The 26,701-nt window shown below is 37.9% G+C and overlaps 1 protein-coding gene across 2 annotated transcripts; it reads left to right on the forward strand.

The window, feature by feature from the left end:
* Nucleotides 1-753: 753 nt before the first annotated feature.
* Nucleotides 754-12,211, forward strand: PRSS51 (serine protease 51). Of its 2 annotated transcripts, none has more exons than XM_072796084.1 (5): nt 754-894; nt 9,201-9,281; nt 10,061-10,315; nt 11,338-11,480; nt 11,658-12,211. In XM_072796084.1, exons 1-5 carry the CDS (start codon nt 834-836, stop codon nt 11,934-11,936), a joined length of 819 nt encoding a protein of 272 aa, XP_072652185.1. In that variant the 5' UTR covers nt 754-833; the 3' UTR covers nt 11,937-12,211. The 2 variants fall into 2 exon arrangements, with proteins under 2 accessions (XP_072652185.1, XP_072652184.1); XM_072796083.1 differs by having other exon boundaries at nt 9,201-9,393; nt 10,056-10,315; nt 11,658-12,209.
* The last annotated feature ends 14,490 nt before the right edge of the window (nt 12,212-26,701 follow it).

The following is a 26,701-nucleotide window of genomic DNA, read 5'->3' on the forward strand; positions in this document are numbered from 1 at the left end:
GAAGTAAAATCAAATTAAATAAATAAAAAAAAAACACAGAGGAAGACACACCAGGAGTGCACGTGCACTGAAAAAAGTCCATGTGAAGAGGCAGCAGGTGCTGGCCACCGGCACACCAAAGGGAGAAGCCTGGAACAGATCCTTCCATTATGACCCTCCGAAGGAAACCAACCTGGTTGACACCTTGATCTTGGACTTCCCAGCCTCCAGAGCTGAGAAATTTCTGTTGTTTAAGCCACCCAGTATGGAAGTACATTGTTATGGTAGCCTTGGCAAACTAATAAGCCTAGTCTCTTTACTACTTTAGGCCACCGTCATCTGCATTTCATCTGCATTTCTGGAGCCACTTCCTAATAAGCTATATTCTCTTTTCTAATTTTATTCTCTAAAATAATATCTATGTAATACTCAGAGTAATCTTTTCATGCATATGTGACTATATGACCCACCATCATTCCACCATTCTCCCCATTAACATCACAATAGAGTTCTTCTAGAAAGTCATAGCAAGCTTTGAGATAAAAAATATGAAAACTCACTTAAAGACTCATAGTTTTTGATACCAAAGCATATGATAGAATTTTGTCTAACATGGTATTACTTTATTTGCCACTCTGGAGGGAATACAGGGAAGGATTAGGCACACAGACTCATTAAGCCACGCTGCCCTACATCCCCTGTTCCCTCCCTAACCCTGGGTTTACTGTGATGTCACCCAAGACCAGCTCTGCCATGCATTTGTGATGGCCCCAACTGAAGCAGCTGCAGGTGGCATATTATCAGCTTTGGCTAAAGGCATAGGTTGGGCAATTCCTGACTGGAATGAAAAGAAGATGCTCCAGCTTCTAATTCCACTGCTTATGATGTTCAAGGGACATGTCCTGGAAGAGCCAGGTCTGTGCCAGGCTAACCCAGAGCAGAGGATGGAGAGAGGCCTCCAACCTCTCACCTGGTTCCTGTAGAGTTGATTTAGAGTCCTGAGGGGGTGCTGAGTTAGAGCAAATGGCTCAGGAAATGAGATTACAATTGATTAATCAAAGCAGATGTTTTGGGTTTAGTGGACATGCTATTTAAAATGATCTCCCAGGGTCTGGACCCAGAGTTCTGGAAATGCAGGAAACTTAGAGAAACAATTTAGCAATTGCCTCTGCTTCTCCAGTCTCCATTCCCTTCTTTTTTTTTTTTTTTTTTCATTCCCTTCTTTATAAATGTATTAAGGATCTTTCTGGGCCCAACACTCTGTGACAAATAGCAGAGTTGTGGTGGAATAAGGGCCTTATTAATTTAGATCACCTGTATTAAATTATATAGTCTTATAAAGTAGGAGAAGTTTTAGGGCTATTATAGGAGTAAATGAGTTAATGCAGCGCTTTCAAGTATGTTCTGTAAAATCCCTGTCCTATTAGAAGCTGCACAGAAAAAAAGGCTTCATGGTTACATAAGATTTAGAAGTGCTCTATTTAATATTTTTTCTGTAGAGTCACAGTGAATATACACATATTAAAGGTTTTGAGAAATCTCACTGTAAAGAAAATAGTTTAATTTTATTTAATCTGGTATTTCTGAAATGTATCTGGTCACAAGACCATCATTTACCTCCTTACCTATAACATTTTCCTTGGTTGTAACATTTTCCATTTATCCTTTTGAGAATTACCTGTTCCTATGGTTCATTTTTCGTATTTGAGTGGGTGTTATAAACTGGTTTGCAGGACTTTTTAAAATTTTCATGACATGAATTCTTTGTCTCATGTGTGTGCTGCAAAATCTTTTCTCCTGATTCTTTAACACTCTTAAAACTCTATTTTGGGCCAAATGTAAAAATTTTAAATTTATGTAAAAATTTCATCAATATTTTTATTTGATGTGCTAGAAGGACCTTTTCATCCCAGATTATAAACACAATCAGACCTGTAGCATATGAACTCTGAAGTTAGACTGACTGCAATTTATCACATTTCCTTCACACACTTGCTGTGTGGTCTCAGAATAAGTTACAAAACATCTCTGTATTTGTTTTCTTATCTGTAAAATGGCAATATTAGGGTTTTTGTGAAGATTAAATATACATAAAGTTCTGAGAACAGTGCCAGATGCTGAAATGCAAATGCTGAGAATTTGTTACCTGTCATTATTCCAGAATTTGAATTATTTTGCATCTTAAATTAACATTTTCCTCATCCCAGTTCGATAAAGATATTTTCCTATGTTATTTTCTAGTTTTATTTTTCATCTTTTACATTTAGATATGCAATTTGGTTTTAAATTTTATGTACAATAAAAGAGTTCAAGATTAAATTTTTTTTTAAAGGAAGTAGTCTACAAAGGAACCCTCATTTGGCTATCTTCAGATTTCTCAGCAGAAAATCTACAGGCCAGAAGACAGTAGAATGGCATGTTCAAAGTTTTGAAAGATAAAATTTACCAGTCAAGAATACTTTATCCAGTAAGGTATCTTTCAGATATGAAAGAGAAATAAAGCTTTTCTCAAACAATAAAAACAGAGTTTACCACCAATAGATCTGCCTTGCAAGAAATGCTGAAAGGAGTTCTTCAGGCTGAAATGAAAAAAAAAAAAAAAAAAGGTAATCAGTGACATAAAAGCAAGTGTAAGTACACAATACTCTAGCAAAGGTGAAAAATAAACAGAATTAGGAAATTGGAACTCTATATTAGAATGCAGTTAATCAATTATATTATAAAGCTAAAGGAAAAGAGCATTAAAAATAACTATAGCTACTATAATTTCTCAGTGAATTCATAGCATAAAAAAGGTAAAGTGTGACATGAAAAATATAAAAGTGGAGTAAAGTGGAATTTTATAGGCAAATGTTATCAGCATAAAAATAAGTATTTTATATATGAGATGTTTTATATAAGTCACATGGTAACCACAAACTAAAAACCTAAAGTAGAGCCACAAAATATAAAAGGAGAGACTGAACAAATCACCATGGAAAACCACTTTACAAAGGTAGAAACAGAGGGAAAAAGAAACAATGGCGATGCAAAACAGCCTGAAGGTAAATGATATGATGGCAGTAGTATGTGTTTACATGTCAATAGTCACTCTAAATCTAAATGAAATGAATTCACCAATAAAAAGGCAAAGAATGTCTGGATGGATTAAAAGAAAAGTGGGATCCAATTACATGCTGCTTACCGGAAACTTGTTTTAGCTCTAAAGACACAGCTAGTCTCAAAGTAAAGAGATGGAAAAAGATATTTCATGGAAGTAGAAAACAAAAGAAAAGTGAAGGTATCCATACTTACATCAGACAAAGTAGACTTTACACTAAAAAAAAGATAACAAGAGATAACAGAAGGTCATTATATAAATGATTAAAAAGTCAACACATCAAGAAGATATAACAATAGTAAACATATACACACCCAACATTGCAGTACTGGAATATATTAAATACTAATGGATATGAAGAGAGAAATAGACAAAAATATAATAATATTAGGAGACTTCACTACTCCACTGACAACAATGGGTAGGACATCCAGACAAAATCAAAAGAAAACATTGGAATTGAAGCATAATCCAGAACAAATGAACTTAATATATGTATAGACCATTCTATCAAACATCAGCAGAATATTCTTTGGGAATCATAGGGAACATTCTTGCACAATATGGCACAAAGCAAATCTTAGAAGTTTGAAGAACATTGAAATCATATCAACTACCTTTTCTGACCACAATGGAATGAAGTTAGAATGAAGAAGAAGAAAGCTGGAAAATCTATAGATACATGGAAACTACACTTCTGAACCACCAATGGATCAAAGAAGAAATCAAAAGAGACATTTTACAAATATCTCAAAACAAATGAAAATGGAAATGTAATGTATCAAAAATTATGTGATGGAGCAAAAGCAATTGAGAGGAAATTTTATAGTGATAAATGTATATATTAAGAAATTAGAATGATCTCAAATAAACAATCTATATTTATAGTTCAGGGAACTAGAAAAAGAAGAACAAATTAAGCCTACAGTTAGCAGAGGAAGGAAATAATAAAGATCAGAGTGGAAATAAATGAAATAAAAATCAGAAAAACAATACAAAGGGTCAATGAAACTAAAAGTTGGCTTTTTAAAAAAATATTTTATTTTTATTTGAGAGAGAGCACAAGTGGGAGATCTGCAGGCAGGCGAGAGGGAGAAGCAGGCTTTCCATTGAGCAGGGAGCCAGACACATGGGGCCCAATCTTAAAACCTTGGGATCATGACCTGCGCCAAAGGCAAGATGCTTAACTGGCTGAGCCATCCAGGCACCCCTAAAAGTTGGTTTTTTAAAAAGACAAACAAAATATACAAACCTTTAGCTAGACCAAGAAAAAAAATAGAAGACTCAAATAAATAAAATTAGAAATAAAAAAGACATGACAACTTATATTACAAAAATATATAAACTTATAAAAGACTGCTTTAAAAATTATATGATAACAAATTATATAACTTAGAAGAAATGGATATATTCCTAGGACATAAAACCTACCAAACTGAATCATGAAGAAATGGAATATCTGAGCAGACCAATAATGAATAAAAGATTGAATCAGTAATCAAAAGCCAACCAACACAGAGAGGATAAGACTTGACAATTTCAATGGTTCGTTCTACCAAACATTTAAAGAAAAATCAATGTCAGGTCTTTCAAACTCTTCCAAAAAATAGAAGAGGAAGGAATATTCCCAAACTCATTTCACAAGGCCAGCATACTCTAATACCAAAGTCAGATAAGGATGCTATAAAAGAAAAAACTACTGACCAATATTCCTGATGAATATAGATATACAAATTCTCAACAAAATATTAGCAAACCAAATTCAATAGCACATTAAAAGGATCATATACTATGATCAAGTGGCATTTGTCCCTGGGATTAATATGGCACACCACATTAATTGAATGAAATATAAAAATCACATGATCATTTCAATAGATGCAGAAATAGCATTTGACAAAAAAGCCTTTCATGATAAAAATGCTCAACATACTGGGTATTAAAGGACATTACTTCAACATAATGAAGGTGGTATATGACAAACCCATAGCCAAAATTATACTCAATGGAGAAAAATGGAAAGCTTTTCCTCTAAACCCAGGAACAAGACAAAGGTGCCCATTCTCACTTATTCAACAAAGCACTGGAAGCCCTAGCCAGAGCAATCAGGCAAGAAGAAAAAATAAAAGCCATCCAAACTAAAAAGGAAAAAGTGAAATTGTCTTGTTTACAAATGATGTAGTTTTATATATACAAAATATACATACTACACCAAAAAACTAATCAATGAACTCAGTAAAGTTGTAGGATACAAGATCAACATACAGAAATCAGTTGCATTTCTGTAGACCAACAACATTACAGTTGAAAATGAAATAAAGAAAATAAACCCATTTACAATAGCATCAAATAGGAATAAATTTAACCAAAAATATCAAAGATCTCAACAATGGAAACTATGACTTGGATGAAAAACAGAAAAACAACTGAAGAAGACACAAACAAATGGAAAAATATCCCAAGTTTAAGATTAAAGACTTAAACATAAAAACTGAAATCATAAAACTCCTAGAAAAAAAACAAAGGGAAAAAGTTGAATACTACTTATAACCATCTATGGTATCAACACAATCTCTATCAAAATTCCAACAATATTTTTCTCAGAAAAGAAAAAAAACCTTAAAATTTGTATAGAATCACCAAAGACCCTGAATAGCCTGGGATCCCTGGGTGGCGCAGCGGTTTGGCGCCTGCCTTTGGCCCAGGGCGCAATCCTGGAGACCGGGGATCGAATCCCACATCGGGCTCCTGGTGCATGGAGCCTGCTTCTCCCTCTGCCTGTGTCTCTGCCTCTCTTTCTTTCTGTGTGACTATCATAAATAAATAAAAACTTTAAAAAAAAATTAAAAAAAAAAAAAAAAAAAGACCCTGAATAGCCAAAGTAATTCTGAGAAAGAACAAACCTGGAGGCATCACACAAAGCTATAGTGAATAAAATCAGACACAAAGACCAATGGAAACAAATTGACAGAAATAAACCCTCACATACACGGTCAATTACTATTTGACAAGGAGCCAAGAATACTCAGTGGAGGAAAAAAGTGTTCCATAAACAGTTCTGGGAAAACTGGTTAGTCACATGAATGAAGTGGGATCCCTGTCTTATACCACACATCAAAATTAACTTGAAGTGGATTAAAGACTTAAACATAAAAACTGAAATCATAAAACTAGAAAAAAGCTCTAGAAAAAAGCAAAGGGAAAAATTTCCTTGACATTGTTATTGTTTTGGCAACAATTTTTTGGTCATGACATGAAAAATACAAGCAATAAAAGGTAAAATTAATGAGAGGAGCTACATCAAACTAAAAAGTTGCACAACAAATGAAAAAGTCAACAAACCAAATTGTAGTCTACTAAATGGGAGAAAGTATTTGCAAACCATATTTTGATAAGGGCTTAATATCCAAAATATATGAAGAACTCATACAATTTCATAGCCAAACTTTCTTTAGATTAAAAAATGCAAAGAATAGTCATTTTCCCAAAGAAGACATACAAATGTCCAACAGATAGCTGATACACTGGCATCACTAATCATCAGGAAAATGCAAATCAAAAACACAATGAGACATCATCTCACACCTACTAGAATAGCTTTTATCAAAAAGATAAGAGATAACAAGTATTGACAAGGATGTAGAAAAAAAGGAACCCTTGCGCACTGTTGGTAGGAACATAATTTGGTGCAGCCATTATGGAAAACAGAATGAGGTTTCCTTAAAAAATTGAGAGTAAAATTGCTATATTATCCTGCAATCCCACTTCTGGGTATATATCCAAAAAAAAAAAAAAAAAAAAAAAAGGAAAACAGGATCTCAAAGAGATATCTGTATTCCTGCATTCATTTAGGCATTATTCACAATAACCAAGATATTGAAACAACCGAAGTGTTTGTCAATGGATGAATGGATAAAGATGTGACATATATATATATATATATATATATATATGAATATTATTCATTCATAGGAAAGAAAGAAATTCTGCCATTTACAACAACATCAATGGATCCCTGACGGAATTATGCAAAGTGAAATAAGTCAGACAGAGAAGGACAAATGCTGTATGACCTCACTTAAATTTGGAATCTGGAAAAAAAAAAAACAAAAAAAAAACACCAAACAACTAAGAGCAGAATAATGGTTATCAAGGGGCCAGGGGTGCAAGAAATGGGGAAAATTTGGTCAAAAGATACAAATTTCCAGTTAGAAGATGAATAAATTCTGGGGACCTAATGTATAATATGATCATAATTAATAATACTGCACTATATACTTGAAAGTTGCTAAGGGAGTAGATCCTCAATGTTCTTATGACAACAAAAGAAATAGTAATAATGGGATGCTGTGGAGAGGTTAGTTAATGCTATGGTGGTAATCATTCTGCATTATATAAGAGTATCAAATCATTCTGTTGTCCATCTTAAACTATCATACTGTTGTATGTCAGTTACATCTTAATCTGGAAAACAAAATTATCCTTGGTAGAAAGTAGTAGACAAATACTACAGAAAGGAAGGAGCTTTTTTCCTTGTTCTGTCTGGCACACTTTGCTTACTTCTCCTAATCCTAAAATATGATTGTTGCAGGGAGAGGACATCCAGAGGTGTTTGGCTCCAGCCTCTATAAGCTTGAGCCTTGTCCTCTACTTAGTGACTTCTTGTTATATAAATGGCTCCAACATGGTTTCTGTCTACTAAACCATAGATTGTTTACTACTTCATAGCAGGATGATTGATACCCATTAGCTCAAAACCTGCCAGGGCCAAACTTAATTTTTTACATACCCATTTGGTTTCAACAAGGCCCAACCTAGCAGTTTTTAGATATGTAGAGCCTGCCTGTTTTGCAAACCTCATGAAATTGTACCCAATATCTGCTAGGCATATATAAGATAAAGCTTGGGTTATAAACACACCATTGCTGCCCTTAATTGCTCTCTGACTCAGAGACTCCCATTTCTGTTGTGGAACAACATTACCTAGATGTTAAATCCCTTCTGGGATCTCTTACCCCTGAGAGCTCCCTTGTTCTCCTTCCCTTTTGTATGGTGGCCTCCAGACCTTAGTTCCTATGTAGTCTTCTGCCATTAAAAGGCTTCTGGGGACACCTAACTCTGGGAAATGAACAAGAGGTAGTTGAAGAGGAAGTGGGCAGGGGGTTGGGGTGACTGGGTGATGGGCAATGAGGGGGGCACTTGGTGGGATGAGCACTGGGTGTTATGCTATATGTTGGCAAATTGAACTCCAATAAAAATAAATAATAAAATAATAAAATAAAATAAAATAAAATAAAATAAAATAAAATAAAATAAAAGGCTTCTGGGGGTAAAACTATTCAAATAAAGGTTGTGTGTGCTACTGCCACCTTGTGGTCATATCTTTTTCTTTGATCAGTCCCCCAAATTCTTCCAATCTCCTACACCTCCTTGCTGCAGCAGTCCCAACACAGACACGGACACCCCAGGCCTTGTGCACTCTGGCTAATGACCAGGCTTTTGACACTTGGGCTCCCTCCTGCTCACCTCCACCTATTTACCAGGAAGTGTTACAGCCTCAGTCCAGCTGTACTTCAAAGGGGTGTTTCCTGCTTATGTAGCAATAGGGACTAGCAAAGTTCTCTTTTCCTTTGCGCCGCAAATACACATTATCTAGTGATTTCTGAGCCTGAGCCTTGGGAAGGGGCTCCCCTGCCAAGTTCAGTCCTCCCCCTAACCTTAGAGCATTCTTGGAGTCCTCTTGACCCCTTGTAGTTATTCCTTTGTTAGTTTATAATTCTTGATATTAACTTTCCCTATTCAAATTCTGCATGGTTGCTGTCTCCTGAATGGATCCTACTGATCTTTGGCCCTTTCGCGTTGCCACCCCAGCCCCTTTATAGCTCCTGATGGATCTCCACCCCAACTTCTCCAGGTTTCACAGCAGTTTTTGAATGTGAAGGACAAACCTTAAAGGAAGTGTGTTTTGCTGATATTTTCTGAGTCCTGTCCCCTCTGCTCCTGCTCATTTATTTCACTCAGCTCCAACACCAGGATAAACTTGGAAGATGCTGGGAATACCGGATAAGAAGGACTTCTCAGTGCTCCTTGTGTACAAATGGCTCTTTCATTTCTCTTTCAGACAAAGTTCAATGTGGCCACCGACCTGCCTTTTCAAACTCATCATCGTTAAAATTTCGTGAACTGTTTGAAGTCCAGGAAGGTGAGTTCCCATGGCAAGTGAGTATCCAGATGTCACGGAAACACCTCTGTGGAGGCTCAATCATACATCCGTGGTGGGTTTTGACAGCTGCACATTGCTTCCCAAGAATCCTGTAAGTTTCTGAAGCATTGTCTTAATTTACATAAAATCTCCTCAACATTTTGTCTTGGCCGGGTAGCTTAATGGGTTAGTGCACAAGGCTTATGAAGCCGTGGGCTCTATACCCAGTTTGTTCCCATTGGCTTTTTACCAAAAAGTCTCTTCTTTACACCCACTTTTTCCTTTTAAATGAACCATATCCTAAGGTTGGCTGCTAGTTGTGACTTTGCACCCAGTATTGGAAAATCAGTATGTCTTCCATTCTCTTGCCTGCCACATGTGTAGACAACACATTGTATTTGTTTATTGTACACATACTCACTGAACACCTGCCATGTGCTGTTCTAAGTGCTGGTGATACAGGAGTCAACAATACTGTCAAAATTTCTGTTGTTAAGGAATTCACATTTTATTCTCTTAGGTGGATTCATTCCACTTCCTTTGGGTCAAAGAAATCTCCCTGGGCTGATGATTCACTAGCTCAGACATTTGCCTGTATCTGGACCTCTGATCTCTGCCACTCTGATTTCTAGCCACTCTCTAGGCCACTGTACATTCACTTCTTTGGATTTCTCAGTATTCAGTTGTAGACTCTACTGTTTACCAATGTGTCTATAAATGTGAAATGCAGTGTAACTATTATTATAGTTTGGAGTTATTATATTAATTTTTTAGGTTAGAAATGACATTGGAAAATGTTACTGTGGTCATGGGAATCAGAAGATTCAGCGATGTCCACTTGGAGAGAAAACAAGTGCAGAAGATAATTATTCACAAAGATTATACACCATCCCACCTTGACAGTGATCTTTCCTTGCTCCTGCTTGCTACACCAGTACAATTCAATAACTTCAAAATGCCCATCTGTCTTCAGAAGGAGGAAAGTATCTGGGACCGGTGTTGGATGGCAGAGTGGGTGGCAGCTTATGAGTATGGTATGTGCTTTCCCTTCAAAATCCATAGAAAGTTCACATTTAGGTTTCCCTGAGCTAGACAGCATGATGCTTTGGAAGACTCAGGTCTGAATTTTGCCCTCAGTACTATAGCTGTGTGATCTTGAGCTAGTTACTTCACCTTACTCACCCTCACCTTTTCTTACCTGTAGAATGACAGCAGTTTCCCTCGAATCAGCTGTGTGGATTAAATTAAATGCAATTATACTTGTAAAGTCCCTAGTGAAATCCTGGAATACAGAAGAATCTCAAAATATGAGAGTGATAATTTTTTGGGAGCCCAGAAGTACTGTAGAAAGCAAGTTTGGATTCTTCCTTCATGGATTGTTTTATGATGCACATCTCCCCAATGAGGTGCATCTTGCTCTCTGTTTAACATTTGATGAAGTCCAAAATAACTGAACCAGTGATTTTCCAACCAAGTTTTGTCATCAGTGACTCAACTCCTTTCCCAGGGCAAAAGTCTGGCCAGACAGAGAGAACTTCTGGAAAGATGGGAGTGGGATGGGGACACCAGAAGGTCCTCTAAGCAGTACAATTATTTCCTTTCCACAAGCTGGCAATTATAGGTGTGTCATTTTCCTGGTTTCTCTACTGGCCTAGCTGGGATACTGGACAACACTAATTCAGAAGTTGGGTTATCCTGAACCTCTGCACAGGGACCAAGGATGTCTGTGGAGAGATAGTAGGGCCATGGTGGAAGCTCATTTTAGGTTAACTTGGCAGAGGCTACTGCTGGGGGTTTTGTAGGCTGCTTCCAGAAGAATTAGTTTCCCAAAGGGAAAACATGTAACAGAAATGAAGGAACCACTTATTGCAGATCCTGAAGAGGGGATTGAATGGGGCATTACATTAGGTCACCTCTAAGGCCTTTCTACCCTGTAAGTCTATGATTTGCTAAGTGTTTGCATCATTCTGTGGCTTCCACCCTGATCATTTGTGGGCTAGTCACTTTCAGTAGTTGATACAACACACATTCTCACACTAGCTTCCTCATTTCCCAGACCAACATGACAACTTAAACATGTACCTGCAGAAGCTGAGATTGATGCAGATTAGTTGGAGAGAATGCAGCAAGAGGGTAGACCAACTCTCTAGGAACATGGTTTGTGCTTGGAAAGAACCAGGGACCAAAGGCGATTGCCAGGTACTCAGCCCCTGCCTTGGCCCTATCCTCTACATGCCCCACCACTTTCTAGGTTCTCAGGACAGAACCCAGGAGTAAGGCCCCTAGCCCATGCCACTAGGACCCTCTCATCCTGCCCTTTCTAGAGCTACTGTTGATTCCTTGTAGACTGTACCTTCTTTATTCTCTCATTCTCAGGGAGACAGTGGGGCACCTATGGTCTGTACTATCCATGGAACCCAGAAGCTCTTCCAAGTGGGTGTCTTCAGTTGGGGCATAAGATCTGGCTTCAGGGGGAGGCCTGGTATGTTTGTGTCTGTGGCTCAATTTATTCCATGGATCCAAGAGGAGACGGAAAAAGAAGGGAAAGCCTACATCATCTCAGGAGCCTGGAGAAGCTCCCTGCTTCACGTTCCGTGGTACCCCTTATTATTGGGCTTGGGGTTCTCAAATGTTGCTCTCTACCATGTTTACTAGTGATAAATCAAATCACTAAGCTTTAGACTTACCCTTACTTCTCCTCCTCCTCCTCCTTTCTTCCCTCTCATTTTACACAAGCATCTATGAAGCATTGACTATGAGTTAGCTTCTATGCTAAACCATGGAAGACAGATGTGGATTAATCTCCCAAATATTGCAAATCTATGAAGGAAGGCCAAATACAGCACTATAAAGATATAAAAGCAGTATATTGGGGATCCCAGAATAAAGATGACCTCCAAAAAGATCAAAGAAGACTTCGGACAATCTTGGAAACCCAACCTTGAGAAGTCACTTTGGTTTCTTTATCTATAAGTAAGGAGATTTGATTAGATGAACCTCAAGGTCTTTCATCACTCTGACATTTTGTGTTATTGAGTAACTTCTTTTACTTCTTTCATGGAACATAGTATTACCTCAATAGTTACCAGCTTTAATTTCATCATTTCAGTGCTTTACATAGATTCACACACAGGGAGCTCCCCATCTGAGGTACAAATGCTTTCATCTACTGGGCTATTCATGAAGGAAAGTCTATGGTAGAATTAGGATTAGGGGTTTCTTGTCCTGTTTAGAGTTGAAAGTGGGGTGATTATTACTTTGGACTTAGAAACCATACCTTTCTTTCCCTCCCCTTAATATATCCAAATAAGAAGTAAGCATAATGGTGTGGTGTGGCTTGGAGGAATCAGCAAAATCTGCCCTTTCCATAGACATGGGTAACTGAATATGGGCCACTGTTGAGTGGCCAAAGTCATTATTCATAAAATGAGAATGAATAAAAATTCAAGGACAAGAAGCCAGTAGGTCCTTCTTTCAGAGAGGAAACAGAATAGCTTGTGTTGCCAGACAAAAATACAAAAGATAAGAATTTATTTTTAGAAAATTGTGAGACAATGTTTAAAAATCAGTGCTATAAAGTGCAGTCAGGGACTAGTGGTAGAATCTTTTCTAAGTCCTTTCTTGGTTACATCTACTTGGCATGGACAGGATCAGAATTAGAAGATGCAAAGAAGAGAGTCAACCCCATTCAGACACATAGGAGTCCATAAAGAAAAAATATTCATTTATTCAGATATCTTGTGAATACTGAATGTGCATCAGGCATTGTAAAAATACAGGGATATAAATCTGTAAGGTTCATGTCTTCAAATATGTATGAACTACATTTATGTAGCCACATCCAAATTTATGAGTCTTTTCAAAGGGTCTCATAGTGATTAGTTTCATTGGATATTATTTTACTGACCATAGTAGAATTCTCCATCAAAACAGAAAAAATTACATGTGTGAGGGAGAGAGAATTAGAGTTTTATTTAAGAAATTGGTTCATGCAATTATGGAAGCTGGTAAGTCTGAAACCTGCATGGGAGCCCAGCAGACTGGAAACCCAGAGAAGGACTGATGTTGCAGTCTGGAGTCTGAGGACAATCTGGAGAAATAATTCCTCCCTCCATAGGGGACCTAAGTATTTTCTCTTAACTGATTAGATGAGTTCCACCCATATTATGGAAGGTAATCTGCTTTATTTGAAGACTACTGATTTCAATGTTAATTATATCTTAAAAACAAAACAAAACAAAACAAAACAAAACCTTCATGTCAACATCTAGACTGGTATTTGACCAAACAACTAGATACTCAATCTAGACAAGATGACAGATAAAACTGACAATCACACTGATGCAGTGCCATCTCTTAGAACTGATAAGAATAACGTAAAATACAGGCTAGTCCTTTTGGACTTTAACAAAATATAACACACACCAAACATTAAATGATAATAAGAGGGAAAGGGAAATGCCCCTATGCCACAAAACCATCACACTTCTTGATGCCCGTTATCCTTCAGATGGAGAGACTTCTGGGTTCTTTTCTCTCATATCACTGGGAGATACTTCCCTGTTTTCTTTCTAGACTTCTCAGGCTATTCTGCTTTCCCTGGCAAGTCCTTGGGGTTTGTTTCACTAGCAGGTTACTCTAAATTCTGCTCCTTATATGTTAGGACCATGTTTCAAATGTGCACTAGAATTACCTGGATGCTGGTAAAAATGCAGATGCCTGGACCTTATCTCAGGCTTACAAAATTAGGAGCTCTAGGGATGAGGCCCAAAGCATTTGCAGTAGAAGCTCTCTAGGTCATTCTTTTAAATCTTTTAAGTTTAAGTTTTAACAGCTTTGTATGTATAATAAATTGTACATTTTGAAGTATAGAATTAGGTAAATTTTGACATATGTAGACACTGATGAAATGATCACCACAATCAAGAGAATGAATGTACCTATTAACCCAAAGGTTTCCTCATGACTTTTGAAGCACAAGTTTTAGTTTTCATGATGCCCAATTTGCCAATGTTTTCTTTTGGTTTTGTAACTAAGAAATCTTTGCCTAACTCAAAGTCACAAAAACTTTTTTTTTTTTTTTTTTTTTTTTTTTACTTTTACATTGAAAAAAATAAGACTTTTTGGGTATTGAAAGAGTTTTTTATTGAAGTATAATTAGCACATAGTGTGACATTACTTTCAAATGTACAATATAATGATTCAATAATTTTATACATTATTCAGTGTTCATCAAGATAAGTGTACTCTTGGTCTCCTTTATTTCACCCATCCCTCCACCACTTCCCTTCTGGCACCACCAGTTAATAGACTTTTTTGAGTAGGTACGGAAAAATTGAGCAGAAAGTAAAGAGTTCCCAAACACCCTCACTCCCTCCCAAGTTCCCCTATTTTTAACATTTTGCATTGATATGGTAAATTTATTGTAATTAATAATTCAATAGTGGTACATTATTTTTTTTTATTTTTTTTATTTTTTATTGGTGTTCAATTTACTAACATACAGAATAACACCCAGTGCCCGTCACCCATTCACTCCCACCCCCCGCCCTCCTCCCCTTCTACCACCCCTAGTTCGTTTCCCAGAGTTAGCAGTCTTTACGTTCTGTCTCCCTTTCTGATATTTCCCACACGTTTCTTCTCCCTTCCCTTATATTCCCTTTCACTATTATTTCTATTCCCCAAATGAATGAGAACATATAATGTTTGTCCTTGTCCGACTGACTTACTTCACTCAGCATAATACCCTCCAGTTCCATCCACGTTGAAGCAAATGGTGGGTATTTCTCATTTCTAATAGCTGAGTAATATTCCATTGTCTACATAAACCACATCTTCTTTATCCATTCATCTTTCGTTGGACACCGAGGCTCCTTCCACAGTTTGGCTATCGTGGCCATTGCTGCTATAAACATCGGGGTGCAGGTGTCCCGGCGTTTCATTGCATTTGTATCTTTGGGGTAAATCCCCAACAGTGCAATTGCTGGGTCGTAGGGCAGGTATATTTTTAACTCTTTGAGGAACCTCCACACAGTTTTCCAGAGTGGCTGCACCAGGTCACATTCCCACCAACAGTGTAAGAGGGTTCCCTTTTCTCCGCATCCTCTCCAACATTTGTTGTTTCCTGCCTTGTTAATTTTCCCCATTCTCACTGGTGTGAGGTGGTATCTCATTGTAGTTTTGATTTGTATTTCCCTGATGGCAAGTGATGCAGAGCATTTTCTCATATGCATGTTGGCCATGTCTATGTCTTCCTCTGTGAGATTTCTCTTCATGTCTTTTGCCCATTTCATGATTGGATTGTTTGTTTCTTTGGTGTTGAGTTTAAGAAGTTCTTTATAGATCTTGGAAACTAGCCCTTTATCTGATAGGTCATTTGCAAATATCTTCTCCCATTCTGTAGGTTGTCTTTTAGTTTTGTAGACTGTATCCTTTGCTGTGCAAAAGCTTCTTATCTTGATGAAGTCCCAATAGTTCATTTTTGCTTTTGTTTCTTTTGCCTTCGTGGATGTATCTTGCAAGAAGTTACTATGGCCGAGTTCAAAAAGGGTGTTGCCTGTGTTCTTCTCTAGGATTTTGATGGAATCTTGTCTCACATTTAGATCTTTCATCCATTTTGAGTTTATCTTTGTGTATGGTGCAAGAGAGTGGTCTAGTTTCATTCTTCTGCATGTGGATGTCCAATTTTCCCAGCACCATTTATTGGAGAGACTGTCTTTCTTCCAATGGATAGTCTTTCCTCCTTTATCGAATATTAGTTGCCCATAAAGTTCAGGGTCCACTTCTGGATTCTCTATTCTGTTCCACTGATCTATGTGTCTGTTTTTGTGCCAGTACCACACTGTCTTGATGACCACAGCTTTGTAGTACAACCTGAAATCTGGCATTGTGATGCCCCCAGATATGGTTTTCTTTTTTAAAATTCCCCTGGCTATTCGGGGTCTTTTCTGATTCCACACAAATCTTAAAATAATTTGTTCTAACTCTCTGAAGAAAGTCCATGGTATTTTGATAGGGATTGCATTAAACGTGTATATTGCCCTGGGTAACATTGACATTTTCACAATATTAATTCTGCCAATCCATGAGCATGGAATATTTTTCCATCTCTTTGTGTCTTCCTCAATTTCTTTCAGAAGTGTTCTATAGTTTTGAGGGTATAGATCCTTTACATCTTTGGTTAGGTTTATTCCTAGGTATCTTATGCTTTTGGGTGCAATTGTAAATGGGATTGACTCCTTAATTTCTCTTTCTTCAGTCTCATTGTTAGTGTATAGAAATGCCACAGACTTCTGGGCATTGATTTTGTATCCTGCCACGCTACCGAATTGCTGTATGAGTTCTAGCAATCTTGGGGTGGAGACTTTTGGGTTTTCTATGTAGAGTATCATGTCATCGGCAAAGAGGGAGAGTTTGACTTCTTCTTTGCCAATTTGAATGCCTTTAATGTCTTTTTGTTGTCTGATTGCTGAGGCTAGGACTTCCAGTACTATGTTGAACAGCAGTGGTGAGAGTGGACATCCCTGTCTTGTTACTGATCTTAGGGGAAAGGCTCCTAGTGCTTCCCCATTGAGAATGATATTTGCTGTGGGCTTTTCATAGATGGCTTTTAAGATGTCGAGGAATGTTCCCTCTATCCCTACACTCTGAAGAGTTTTGATCAGGAATGGATGCTGTATTTTGTCAAATGCTTTCTCTGCATCCAATGAGAGGATCATATGGTTCTTGGTTTTTCTCTTGCTGATATGATGAATCACATTGATTGTTTTACGGGTGTTGAACCAGCCTTGTGTCCCAGGGATAAATCCTACTTGGTCATGGTGAATAATTTTCTTAATGTATTGTTGGATCCTATTGGCCAGTATCTTGTTGAGAATTTTTGCATCCATGTTCATCAGGGATATTGGTCTGTAATTCTCCTTTTTGGTGGGGTCTTTGTCTGGTTTTGGAATTAAGGTGATGCTGGCCTCATAGAACGAATTTGGAAGTACTCCATCTCTTTCTATCTTTCCAAACAGCTTTAGGAGAATAGGTATGGTTTCTTCTTTAAACGTTTGATAAAATTCCCCTGGGAAGCCATCTGGCCCTGGACTCTTGTGTCTTGGGAGGTTTTTGATGACTGCTTCAATTTCCTCACTGGTTATTGGCGTGTTCAGGTTTTCTATTTCTTCCTGTTCCAGTTTTGGTAGTTTGTGGCTTTCCAGGAATGCGTCCATTTCTTCTAGATTGCCTAATTTATTGGTGTATAGCTGTTCATAATATGTTTTTAAAATCGTTTGTATTTCCTTGGTGTTGGTAGTGATCTCTCCTTTCTCATTCATGATTTTATTAATTTGAGTCTTCTCTCTCTTCTTTTTAATAAGGCTGGCTAATGGTTTATCTATCTTATTAATTCTTTCAAAGAACCAACTCCTGGTTCTGTTGATCTGTTCCACAGTTCTTCTGGTCTCGATTTCGTTGAGTTCTGCTCGAATCTTTATTAACTCCCTTCTTCTCTTGGGTGTAGGATCTATTTGCTGTTTTTTCTCTAGCTCCTTTATGTGTAAGGTTAGCTTTTGTATTTGAGTTCTTTCCAGTTTTTGAATGGATGCTTGTATTGCGATGTATTTCCCCCTCAGGACTACTTTTGCTGCATCCCAAAGATTTTGAATGGTTGTATCTTCATTCTCATTAGTTTCCATGAATCTTTTTAATTCTTCCTTAATTTCCTGGTTGACCCTTTTATCTTTTAGCAGGATGGTCCTTAACCTCCACGTGTTTGAGGTCCTTCCAAACTTCTTGTTGTGATTTAGTTCTAATTTCAAGGCATTATGGTCTGAGAATATGCAGGGGACAATCCCAATCTTTTGGTATCGGTTCAGACCCAATTTGTGACCCAATATGTGGTCTATTCTGGAGAAAGTTCCATGTGCGCTTGAGAAGAATGTGTATTCAGTTGAGTTTGGATGTAAAGTTCTGTAGATATCTGTGAAATCCATCTGGTCCAGTGTATCATTTAAAGCTCTCGTTTCTTTGGAGATGTTGTGCTTAGAAGACCTATCGAGTATAGAAAGAGCTAGATTGAAGTCACCAAGTATAAATGTATTATTATCTAAGTATTTCTTCACTTTGGTTAATAATTGATTTATATATTTGGCAGCTCCCACCTTCGGGGCATATATATTGAGGATTGTTAAGTCCTCTTGTTGAATAGATCCTTTAAGTATGATATAGTGTCCCTCTTCATCTCTCACTACAGTCTTTGGGGTAAATTTTAGTTTATCTGATATAAGGATGGCTACCCTTGCTTTCTTTTGAGGACCATTCGAATGGTAAATGGTTCTCCAACCTTTTATTTTCAGGCTGTAGGTGTCCTTCTGTCTAAAATGAGTCTCTTGTAGACAGCAAATAGATGGGTCCTGCTTTTTTATCCAGTCTGAAACCCTGCGCCTTTTGATGGGGTCATTAAGCCCGTTCACATTCAGAGTTACTATTGAGAGATATGAGTTTAGTGTCATCATGATATCTATTCAGTCCTTGTTTTTGTGGACTGTTCCACTGAACTTCTTCTTAAAGGGGAATTTTAAGAGTCCCCCTTAAAATTTCTTGCAGAGCTGGTTTGGAGGTCACATATTCTTTTAGTTGCTGCCTGTCTTGGAAGCTCTTTATCTCTCCTTCCATTTTGAATGAGAGCCTTGCTGGATAAAGTATTCTTGGTTGCATGTTCTTCTCATTTAGGACCCTGAATATATCCTGCCAGCCCTTTCTGGCCTGCCAGGTCTCTGTGGAGAGGTCTGCTGTTACCCTAATACTCCTCCCCATAAAAGTCAGGGATTTCTTGTCTCTTGCTGCTTTAAGGATCTTCTCCTTATCTTTGGAATTTGCAAGCTTCACTATTAAATGTCGAGGTGTTGAACGGTTTTTATTGATTTTAGGGGGGGATCTCTCTATTTCCTGGATCTGAATGCCTGTTTCCCTTCCCAGATTAGGAAAGTTTTCAGCTAGAATTTGTTCAAATACATATTCTGGCCCTCTGTCCCTTTCGGCGCCCTCAGGAACACCAATTAAATGTAGGTTTTTCTTCCTCAGGCTGTCGTTTATTTCCCTTAATCTATCTTCATGATCTTTTAATTGTTTGTCTCTTTTTTCCTCAGTTTCCCTCTTTGCTATCAACTTGTCTTCTATGTCACTCACTCATTCTTCCACCTCGTTAACCCTCGTCGTTAGGACTTCTAGTTTGGATTGCATCTCATTCAATTGATTTTTAATTTCTGCCTGATTAGCTCTAAATTCTGCAGTCATGAAGTCTCTTGAGTCCTTTATACTTTTTTCTAGAGCCACCAGTAGCTGTATAATAGTGCTTCTGAATTGGCTTTCTGACATTGAATTGTAATCCAGATTTTGTAACTCTGTGGGAGAGAGGACTGTTTCTGATTCTTTCTTTTGAGGTGAGGTTTTCCTTCTAGTCATTTTGCTCAGTGCAGAGTGGCCAAAAGCAAGTTGTATTGGGAAAAGGAGAAAAAGAGGAGAGAAAGAAGGAAAGAAAAGAGAAAGAGAAAAAAAAGGAAGAAAAAGAGAAAGAAAAAGAAAGGAGGAAAAAAAGGGGGTGGGGGAAGGAAACAACTCAAAAAGCAAAACAAACAAAACAAAACAAAAACAAAACAAAAAAAAAAGAACCACCGGGGAGTATCTTCTGATTCTGTGTACTTTAAGTCCCTTGGCTTCTCCTGGAAGTTGTCCGTCTAGCTGGTCTTCTGGGGGAGGGGCCTGTTGTGCTGATTTTCAGGTGTTAGCACTTGGGGGAGCTGCTGTGCCCCTGCCTGGTGCAGGGCTCAGTGGGGGTTGTTTACCCAGTGAGGCCGCAGGAGGAACAGCCCCAGTGGCCGGGCAGCTCTGGAAACCTGGATTCAGCTCCGGCAGGAACTCCGTCTGCAGGGCCTGGAGGCTCCGGGGCGGGGCCGCTGATCTGCTCAGCTCGGGGCAGGAGCGTCCTCGCTGTCCTGGGCCCTCCCGGCCTCTGCCTGTCCCGGGGGAGGCCGGATCCTGGGCTGTGTCCCGGCGCCCTGTGCTCCGGAGCCTGCGCTGGTGGATTCGCGCTCCCGGGCCGCGCAGCCCCCTCCGCGGAGCCGCCGCCCGAGCCCCTCCGAGCTGCTCCTGGAACCGCGCAGCCCCCTCCGCACGGAGCCTCTTCCTCTGCCCGAGCCCCTCCGAGCTGCTCCGGGTCCCGCCGTGCGCGCTGCAACCCTTAGGGAGCTCGGCGCACTCTCCTGGGCGCGCAGTTGCTCTGTTACTGTCCCGGGGAGCCCGAGGGCATCCTCGCCCTCCTGGGTCCTGCTCCAACTCCCCGCGAGCCCCTTTCCGCCCGGGAAGGTCGGTGCAGCTCCTGCGTCTCCGGGACGGGGCTCTCCTGTCCTGGGGACACTCGCCCCGGCCTCAGCCCGGCTCCTCGCGGGGCCCCTCCCCCTTGGAGGCCTTTGTTTCTTTATTTCTTTTTCCCCGTCTTCCTACCTTGATAGAAGCGCGAACTCTTCTCACTGTAGCATTCCAGCTGGTCTCTCTTTAAATCTCGGGCCGAATTCATAGATTTTCAGGATGATTGGAAGGTTTTCTAGGTAGTTTGGTGGAGACAGGTGATTTGGGGACCCTACTCTTCCACCATCTTGCTCCTCCCCCCAATAGTGGTACATTATTAACTGAAGTTGATACTTTGCAGTTCATTCTTTATGTGGCACATTCTAGGGTTTTCAACAAACGTATAACAACATGTCTACCATTACAAAACAGTTTCATTGCTTTAAAAAATTACCGGTGCTCCTCCTTCTACCCATAAACTCCTGGCAACTACTGATCTTTTTACTGCTTACATAGTTTTGCCTTTTGTAGAATGACATAGAGTTGGAATCATATAGTATGTAGATTTTTTCAGATTGGCTTCTTTTTAGGTTGGCTTGTTTTAAAGTGCATTTAAGTTTCCTCAATGTCTTTTCTTGCCTTGATAGCTCATTTCTTTTTATTGCTGAAAAATTATCTGGATGTATTGTAGTTTAGTTATCCATTCACCTACTGAGGGACATTTTGGTTGCTCCGTGTTTTGGCAATTATATGTAAAGCTTCTATAAAACATTCATGTACAGGCTTTTGTGTGGTCATAAATTTTCAGCTCATTTGGGTAAATACCATGGATCATAATTGCCAGCAAATTTAAATTTGTAAGAAACTACCAAACTGTTTTTCAAAGTAGTTGTACCACTTTGCATTCCCACCAGCAATAAATGAGAGTTTCTGTGGCTCCACATCCTCACCAGCATTTGATATTATCAGTATTCTGGATTTTTTTAAAAATTTTTATTTATTTATGATAGTCACACAGAGAGAGGGAGAGGCAGAGACACAGGCAGAGGGAGAAGCAGGCTCAATGCACCGGGAGCCCGACGAGGGATTTGATCCCGGGTCTCCAGGATCGCACCCTGGGCCAAAGGCAGGCGCCAAACCGCTGCGCCACCCAGGGATCCCAGTATTCTGGGTTTTAACTGTTTTAATAGACCTGTGGAGTATCTTGTTTTAATTTGCAATTCCCTAATGACCTGTGATATGGAGCATATTTTCATATGTTCTCTACATATCTTCTTTGATGAAGTGTCTCATCCAGATCATCTGCCTATTTTTCAACCACATTTTTTTTTTTTTATTGTTGAATTTTAAGACTTCTTTCTATATTTTGGTTATCTGTCTTTAGTCAGATCATGTGTTTTGCAAAGGTTTCCACCCTGCTTGTCCCCCAGGCTGTGACTTATTTCATTCTCTTAACAGTGTCTTTTGCATTAGTTTCTAATTTTAATGAAGTCCAACTTAATCAATTTTTTCTTTCATGGATCATGCTTTAGTGTATCTAAAAAGTCATCACTGAGCCCAAGGTCATCTAGGATTTCTCCTGTATTATCTTCGAGGAGTGTTAAAATTTTGCACTTTACATTGACGTTGGGATCCCTGGGTGGCGCAGCGGTTTGGCGCCTGCCTTAGGCCCAGGGAGCGATCCTGGAGACCAGGGATCGAATCCCACGTTGGGCTCCCGGTGCATGGAGCCTGCTTCTCCCTCTGCCTATGTCTCTGCCTCTCTCTCTCTCTGTGTGACTATCATAAATAAATAAAAATTAAAAAAAATAAAGATTTACATTGATGTTTATGATACATTTTGAGTTAATTTTTGTGAAAGGTATAAAGTTTGTGTCTAGATTCTTTTTTTTTTTTTTTTTTTTTTTGGTATTTTTGTATTTTTTGAATATCCAGTGTTCCCAACACCATTTGTTGAAAAGACTCTTTTTTCTATGTCTTTGCTCCTTTGTTTTACTCCAATTGACCATATTTGTGTGGATCTATTTCTGTTGCATTGGTCTATTTTTCTACTCTTTTGTCAATACTACACTGTCCTGATTACTGTAGCCTTGTAGTAAGTCTTGAAATGTAAAACTCTCCATCTTTCAACTTCAATTTTGCCTTTCCATGTAAATTTTAAAAAGAGATTGTCAATATTTACAAAGTAACTTGCTTGGATTTTGATTTGAATTGTGTTTAATCTATTAGATTAAGTTAGGAAGAACTGAAATTTTGACTTGAGTCGTCTTATGTATTTACATGGGATCTCTCTCCACTTTATATATTTTATATGTTTCTTGGATTTATTGCTTTGATTAGAGTTGTGTGGTTTCAGTGATTGAATATTTAACTTTGCATTCCTATGCTAAACTCTAATTGGTTTTTTCCTTTTTATATATTGTTGGATTCAATTTACTAAAATTTTACTTAAAATCTTTATATCTCTGTTTGTGAAGGATATTTTTCTGAAGTTTCCTTGTAATGTCTTTGTCTAATTTTGATACCAGGGTAGTGCTAAACCTCATATAGAATGAGTTGGGAAATAATACCTCCTTTTCAATTTTCTAGTAGAGTTTGTATAGAATTTGTATTATCTTTCCTTAAATATTTGGTAGAATTCAACAATGGGTTCATCTGGACTTGGAATTTTCTCTGTTGTAAGATTTTTAAGCATAAATTCAATTTCTTTAATAGGTATAGAGCTATTCAGATTGTCTATTCTTGAGTGAGTTTGGGGAGTTTGGTAATTTGTGTCTTTCAAAGAATTTGTCTATTTCCATCCAAGTTGTCTACTTTTTTGGCATGAAGTGTTTTCATCATGTTATCCTTTAAATATGTGTGCAACCTCTAATTGTCCTTTTAACATATGTCCTTTTAATGTATTGGTAATTTGTACCATATACAAATTATGGTCCATAAAAGGACCATATGTCCTTTTAATGTATTGGTAATCTGTACCATCCCTTTCTCTTTTTTTCTAATCAGTATGCCTACAGGTATATCAATTTTTTGATCTCAGAGAATCAGCTTTTGGTTTACTGACTTTCTCTATTATTTTTCTATTTCATTAATTTTTGATCTTATATTTATTATTTCCTATTTTTTACTTATTTGGATTTTCACTAGCTCTTTTCTAATTTCATAAGTTGGAAGCAGAGTTCACAGGTTTGTGAAAGGTTTGAGGCTCTTTTTTTCTCTGACCCATGAGTTATGTAGAAGTGTGTCATATGGTTTCTAAGTGCTGAGGTATTTTCCATTATGATTGTGTTATTGATTTTAATTTAATTCCACTGTGGTCCTAGCACATGCATTGTATAACTTGAATCATTTAAAAATGATTGAGACTATTTTTATGACCCAGAATATAGTCTATCTTGATAAATGCTATGAGGAACTTGGGGGGGAAATATATATTATCTTGTCATTAGATGGAGTATTAGATCAAGTTGGTTAATCATATTGTTGATGCCTTCTATATATGAGTTCGTCTGTCTGTCTACTTATTTTTACTAATTATTGAAAGAAGTGCAATTAAACCACTTAATCTATTATTTCTTGAAATCCTGTAAGTTTTTGTCTTAGGTCTCTAGGTACACAAGTTTTAGGATTGTCATTTCCTCTTGATTAATTGGCCACTTTGTAATTATGAAATATCTCCTATTCTTGCTATATTCTTTGCTCTAAAATTTACTTTCTCTAACACTAATATAGGCATTCTACCTTTGTTTTGACTAGTCTTAGCATGATATAACTCTTCCTATTCTTTTACTTTTAATTAATTTGTGTCTTTATATTTGAAGTGACTTAATTATAAGCAGTATATAATTGGATATTGCTGCTTTACACAATTTGGCAACTTCTGGATTTTAATCGGTATATTTAAACCATGTATATTTAATGTAACAAATGATATGATTAGATTTAAGAGTAGCATCTTGCTATTTCTTTTATATTTGTTTTTCCTTTCTTTGTTCTTTTTAAAATGCATTCTTTTGAGTTAATTGAGTACTTTTTACGATCCCATTGTATCATCTTTCTTGGCTTACTAGTTAGAGCTCTTAAAAATTTTTTTATTTTAGTGACTGATTTAAGGTTTATAGTAGGAGTTGGCAAACTATGGCCTGTGTGTGGGTCTGTTTCTGTAAATCAGATATTGGAAGACAGCCACATCCATTCATATTGTTTATGGCTTATTTCAAGCTATAGGAGGAAGTTGTAACAAATACTCTATTTGTTACACAAATCTAAAATATTTACTATCTGTTCCTTTAAGAAAAAGTTTGCTACCTCGGCTTACTGTATATATCTTTAACTTATGGCAGATTACCTTCACATGATATACAAATAATGTTTAGTATAAAAGCCTTATAATAGTATTCTCCCCTCACCTTTAACCTTTATTCTATCATTGTCATACAATTTACTTATTTACATTATAAACCAAAAAGAGAGAGAATGGTTTCTAATTTTCTTTAAACAGTTATCTTTAAAGAGACAAATAAAAAAACATGAGCTATCATTCAGCAATACTTACAGTAGCTGATATTTGAGAACTACTAGGTATTGCTTTAATGGAGGCAAAATATAGGGATGAACATACAGTCTTCTTAGTTTCCTCTATACTTCCGTCTTCCTTTGTCTATGGCACTTGATGGGATGGGGTGGAGGTACTTTCTGGACAAGCTTTAGACTGTCCTCAGGAATTATCATGGGTAATTTTAAATCCTCTTTTGTAGCAATATGTAAGTAAACAGTTTTAATTCTTATGTAAGAATGGTTGTATTATATGCATATTAATAACTCATTTCACAATGTGAAGTATCTGTGCAATAAGAAGGGCACAGACAGACCTTTCAGGATAAGTGGTATGTGAAAATGGGCATTATTCAGAGGATGACATTATAGAGGATATCCCAAAGGGAAACATTAGTGTTTCCTAGAAACTGAAGCCAAGGAAAGGCTTGTTTTTACTTTATCATGTCATTAAATAGGGAGGCCCTTAAGTTAAAGTAATGGAATTTTACTTAAATTGGATAACAAACATCTGTCCAAACATTTGAAATCCTGAAACTTTTCTTAAGGCAAACCTCTTTGACAGTAACTCTGTATATTCTTTTTTTTTTTTTTTTTAATTTTTATTTATTTACTTATGATAGTCACAGAGAGAGAGAGAGAGGCAGAGACACAGGCAGAGGGAGAAGCAGGCTCCATGCACCGGGAGCCCGATGTGGGATTCGATCCCGAGTCTCCAGGATCGCGCCCTGGGCCAAAGGCAGGCGCCAAACCGCTGCGCCACCCAGGGATCCCAACTCTGTATATTCTTGATGTAGTTCACAAATCCCATTTTTCCCACTGCTGTCTCCACCTCACTCACCAGGCTTCACCACATTGAGCTTTCCGTTCTTTAAATGGACCAAGTTCTTTTCTACTCCAGGGTTCCTGCTTGCTGTCCTTTGCCTAGAACATTCTTTTTCACCAATCTTCCTTATGCTAACTTCCACTTATTAGCCATGTGTCATTTCAAACATCACTTCTTCAGAGGGGCTCTCCCTGACCATTCAGTTTCCTCCCTACTTTCAGTTCTTTTTATATATTCTCATGCTTGCTGTGGCAGATTGAATTATTTGCCCCATCCTTCATCCCTTTTTGTGTCAGCACCCTTTTCACTTACCAGGGTAGCTGTACTCTGGGGGAAATGAAAATACCCAGATATTTTGAGGATAATTGGATAAGGAATCTGAGATAATACTGTTACCAGGGACCCAAAATGTCATTAAAGCCCCCCTGTTATAGTCCTGGCTCAAGTCTGAGTCAAAGTGGGTACAACAGATTTACGGACTCCATCCAATAGATTCATTGTCCTGGTTCCTGGGTGCACACAGGATGGTTATACTTAGTAGCCAGCAGAACCTTTCTATTCATTCTCTGACCTAAGAACCTTTATTGTAGAAAAATCCTGATAATGCCCCTATTGATCAAGATAGTTGCAATAGTCTGGGTTCCCTAGGAAGCAGACTCTGAAATTATGCAAGTCGTTTATTAGAGCATGCCTTCAGGATAAACACTGT

Source organism: Canis lupus, chromosome 24 (assembly GCF_048164855.1).
Source record: "Canis lupus baileyi chromosome 24, mCanLup2.hap1, whole genome shotgun sequence".
Classification (NCBI taxonomy): domain Eukaryota; kingdom Metazoa; phylum Chordata; class Mammalia; order Carnivora; family Canidae; genus Canis; species Canis lupus.

What these genes read in the sequence shown, in the direction of transcription:
- PRSS51 (XM_072796083.1), top strand. Translation starts at nt 834, where the DNA reads ATGCTCCAGCTTCTAATTCCACTGCTTATGATGTTCAAGGGACATGTC. An exon ending in CATTGCTTCCCAAGAATCCT is followed by an intron (nt 9,394 to 10,055) that starts GTAAGTTTCTGA and finishes TTAATTTTTTAG; the next exon opens with GTTAGAAATGACATTGGAAA. An exon ending in GGACCAAAGGCGATTGCCAG is followed by an intron (nt 11,481 to 11,657) that starts GTACTCAGCCCC and finishes TCTCATTCTCAG; the next exon opens with GGAGACAGTGGGGCACCTAT.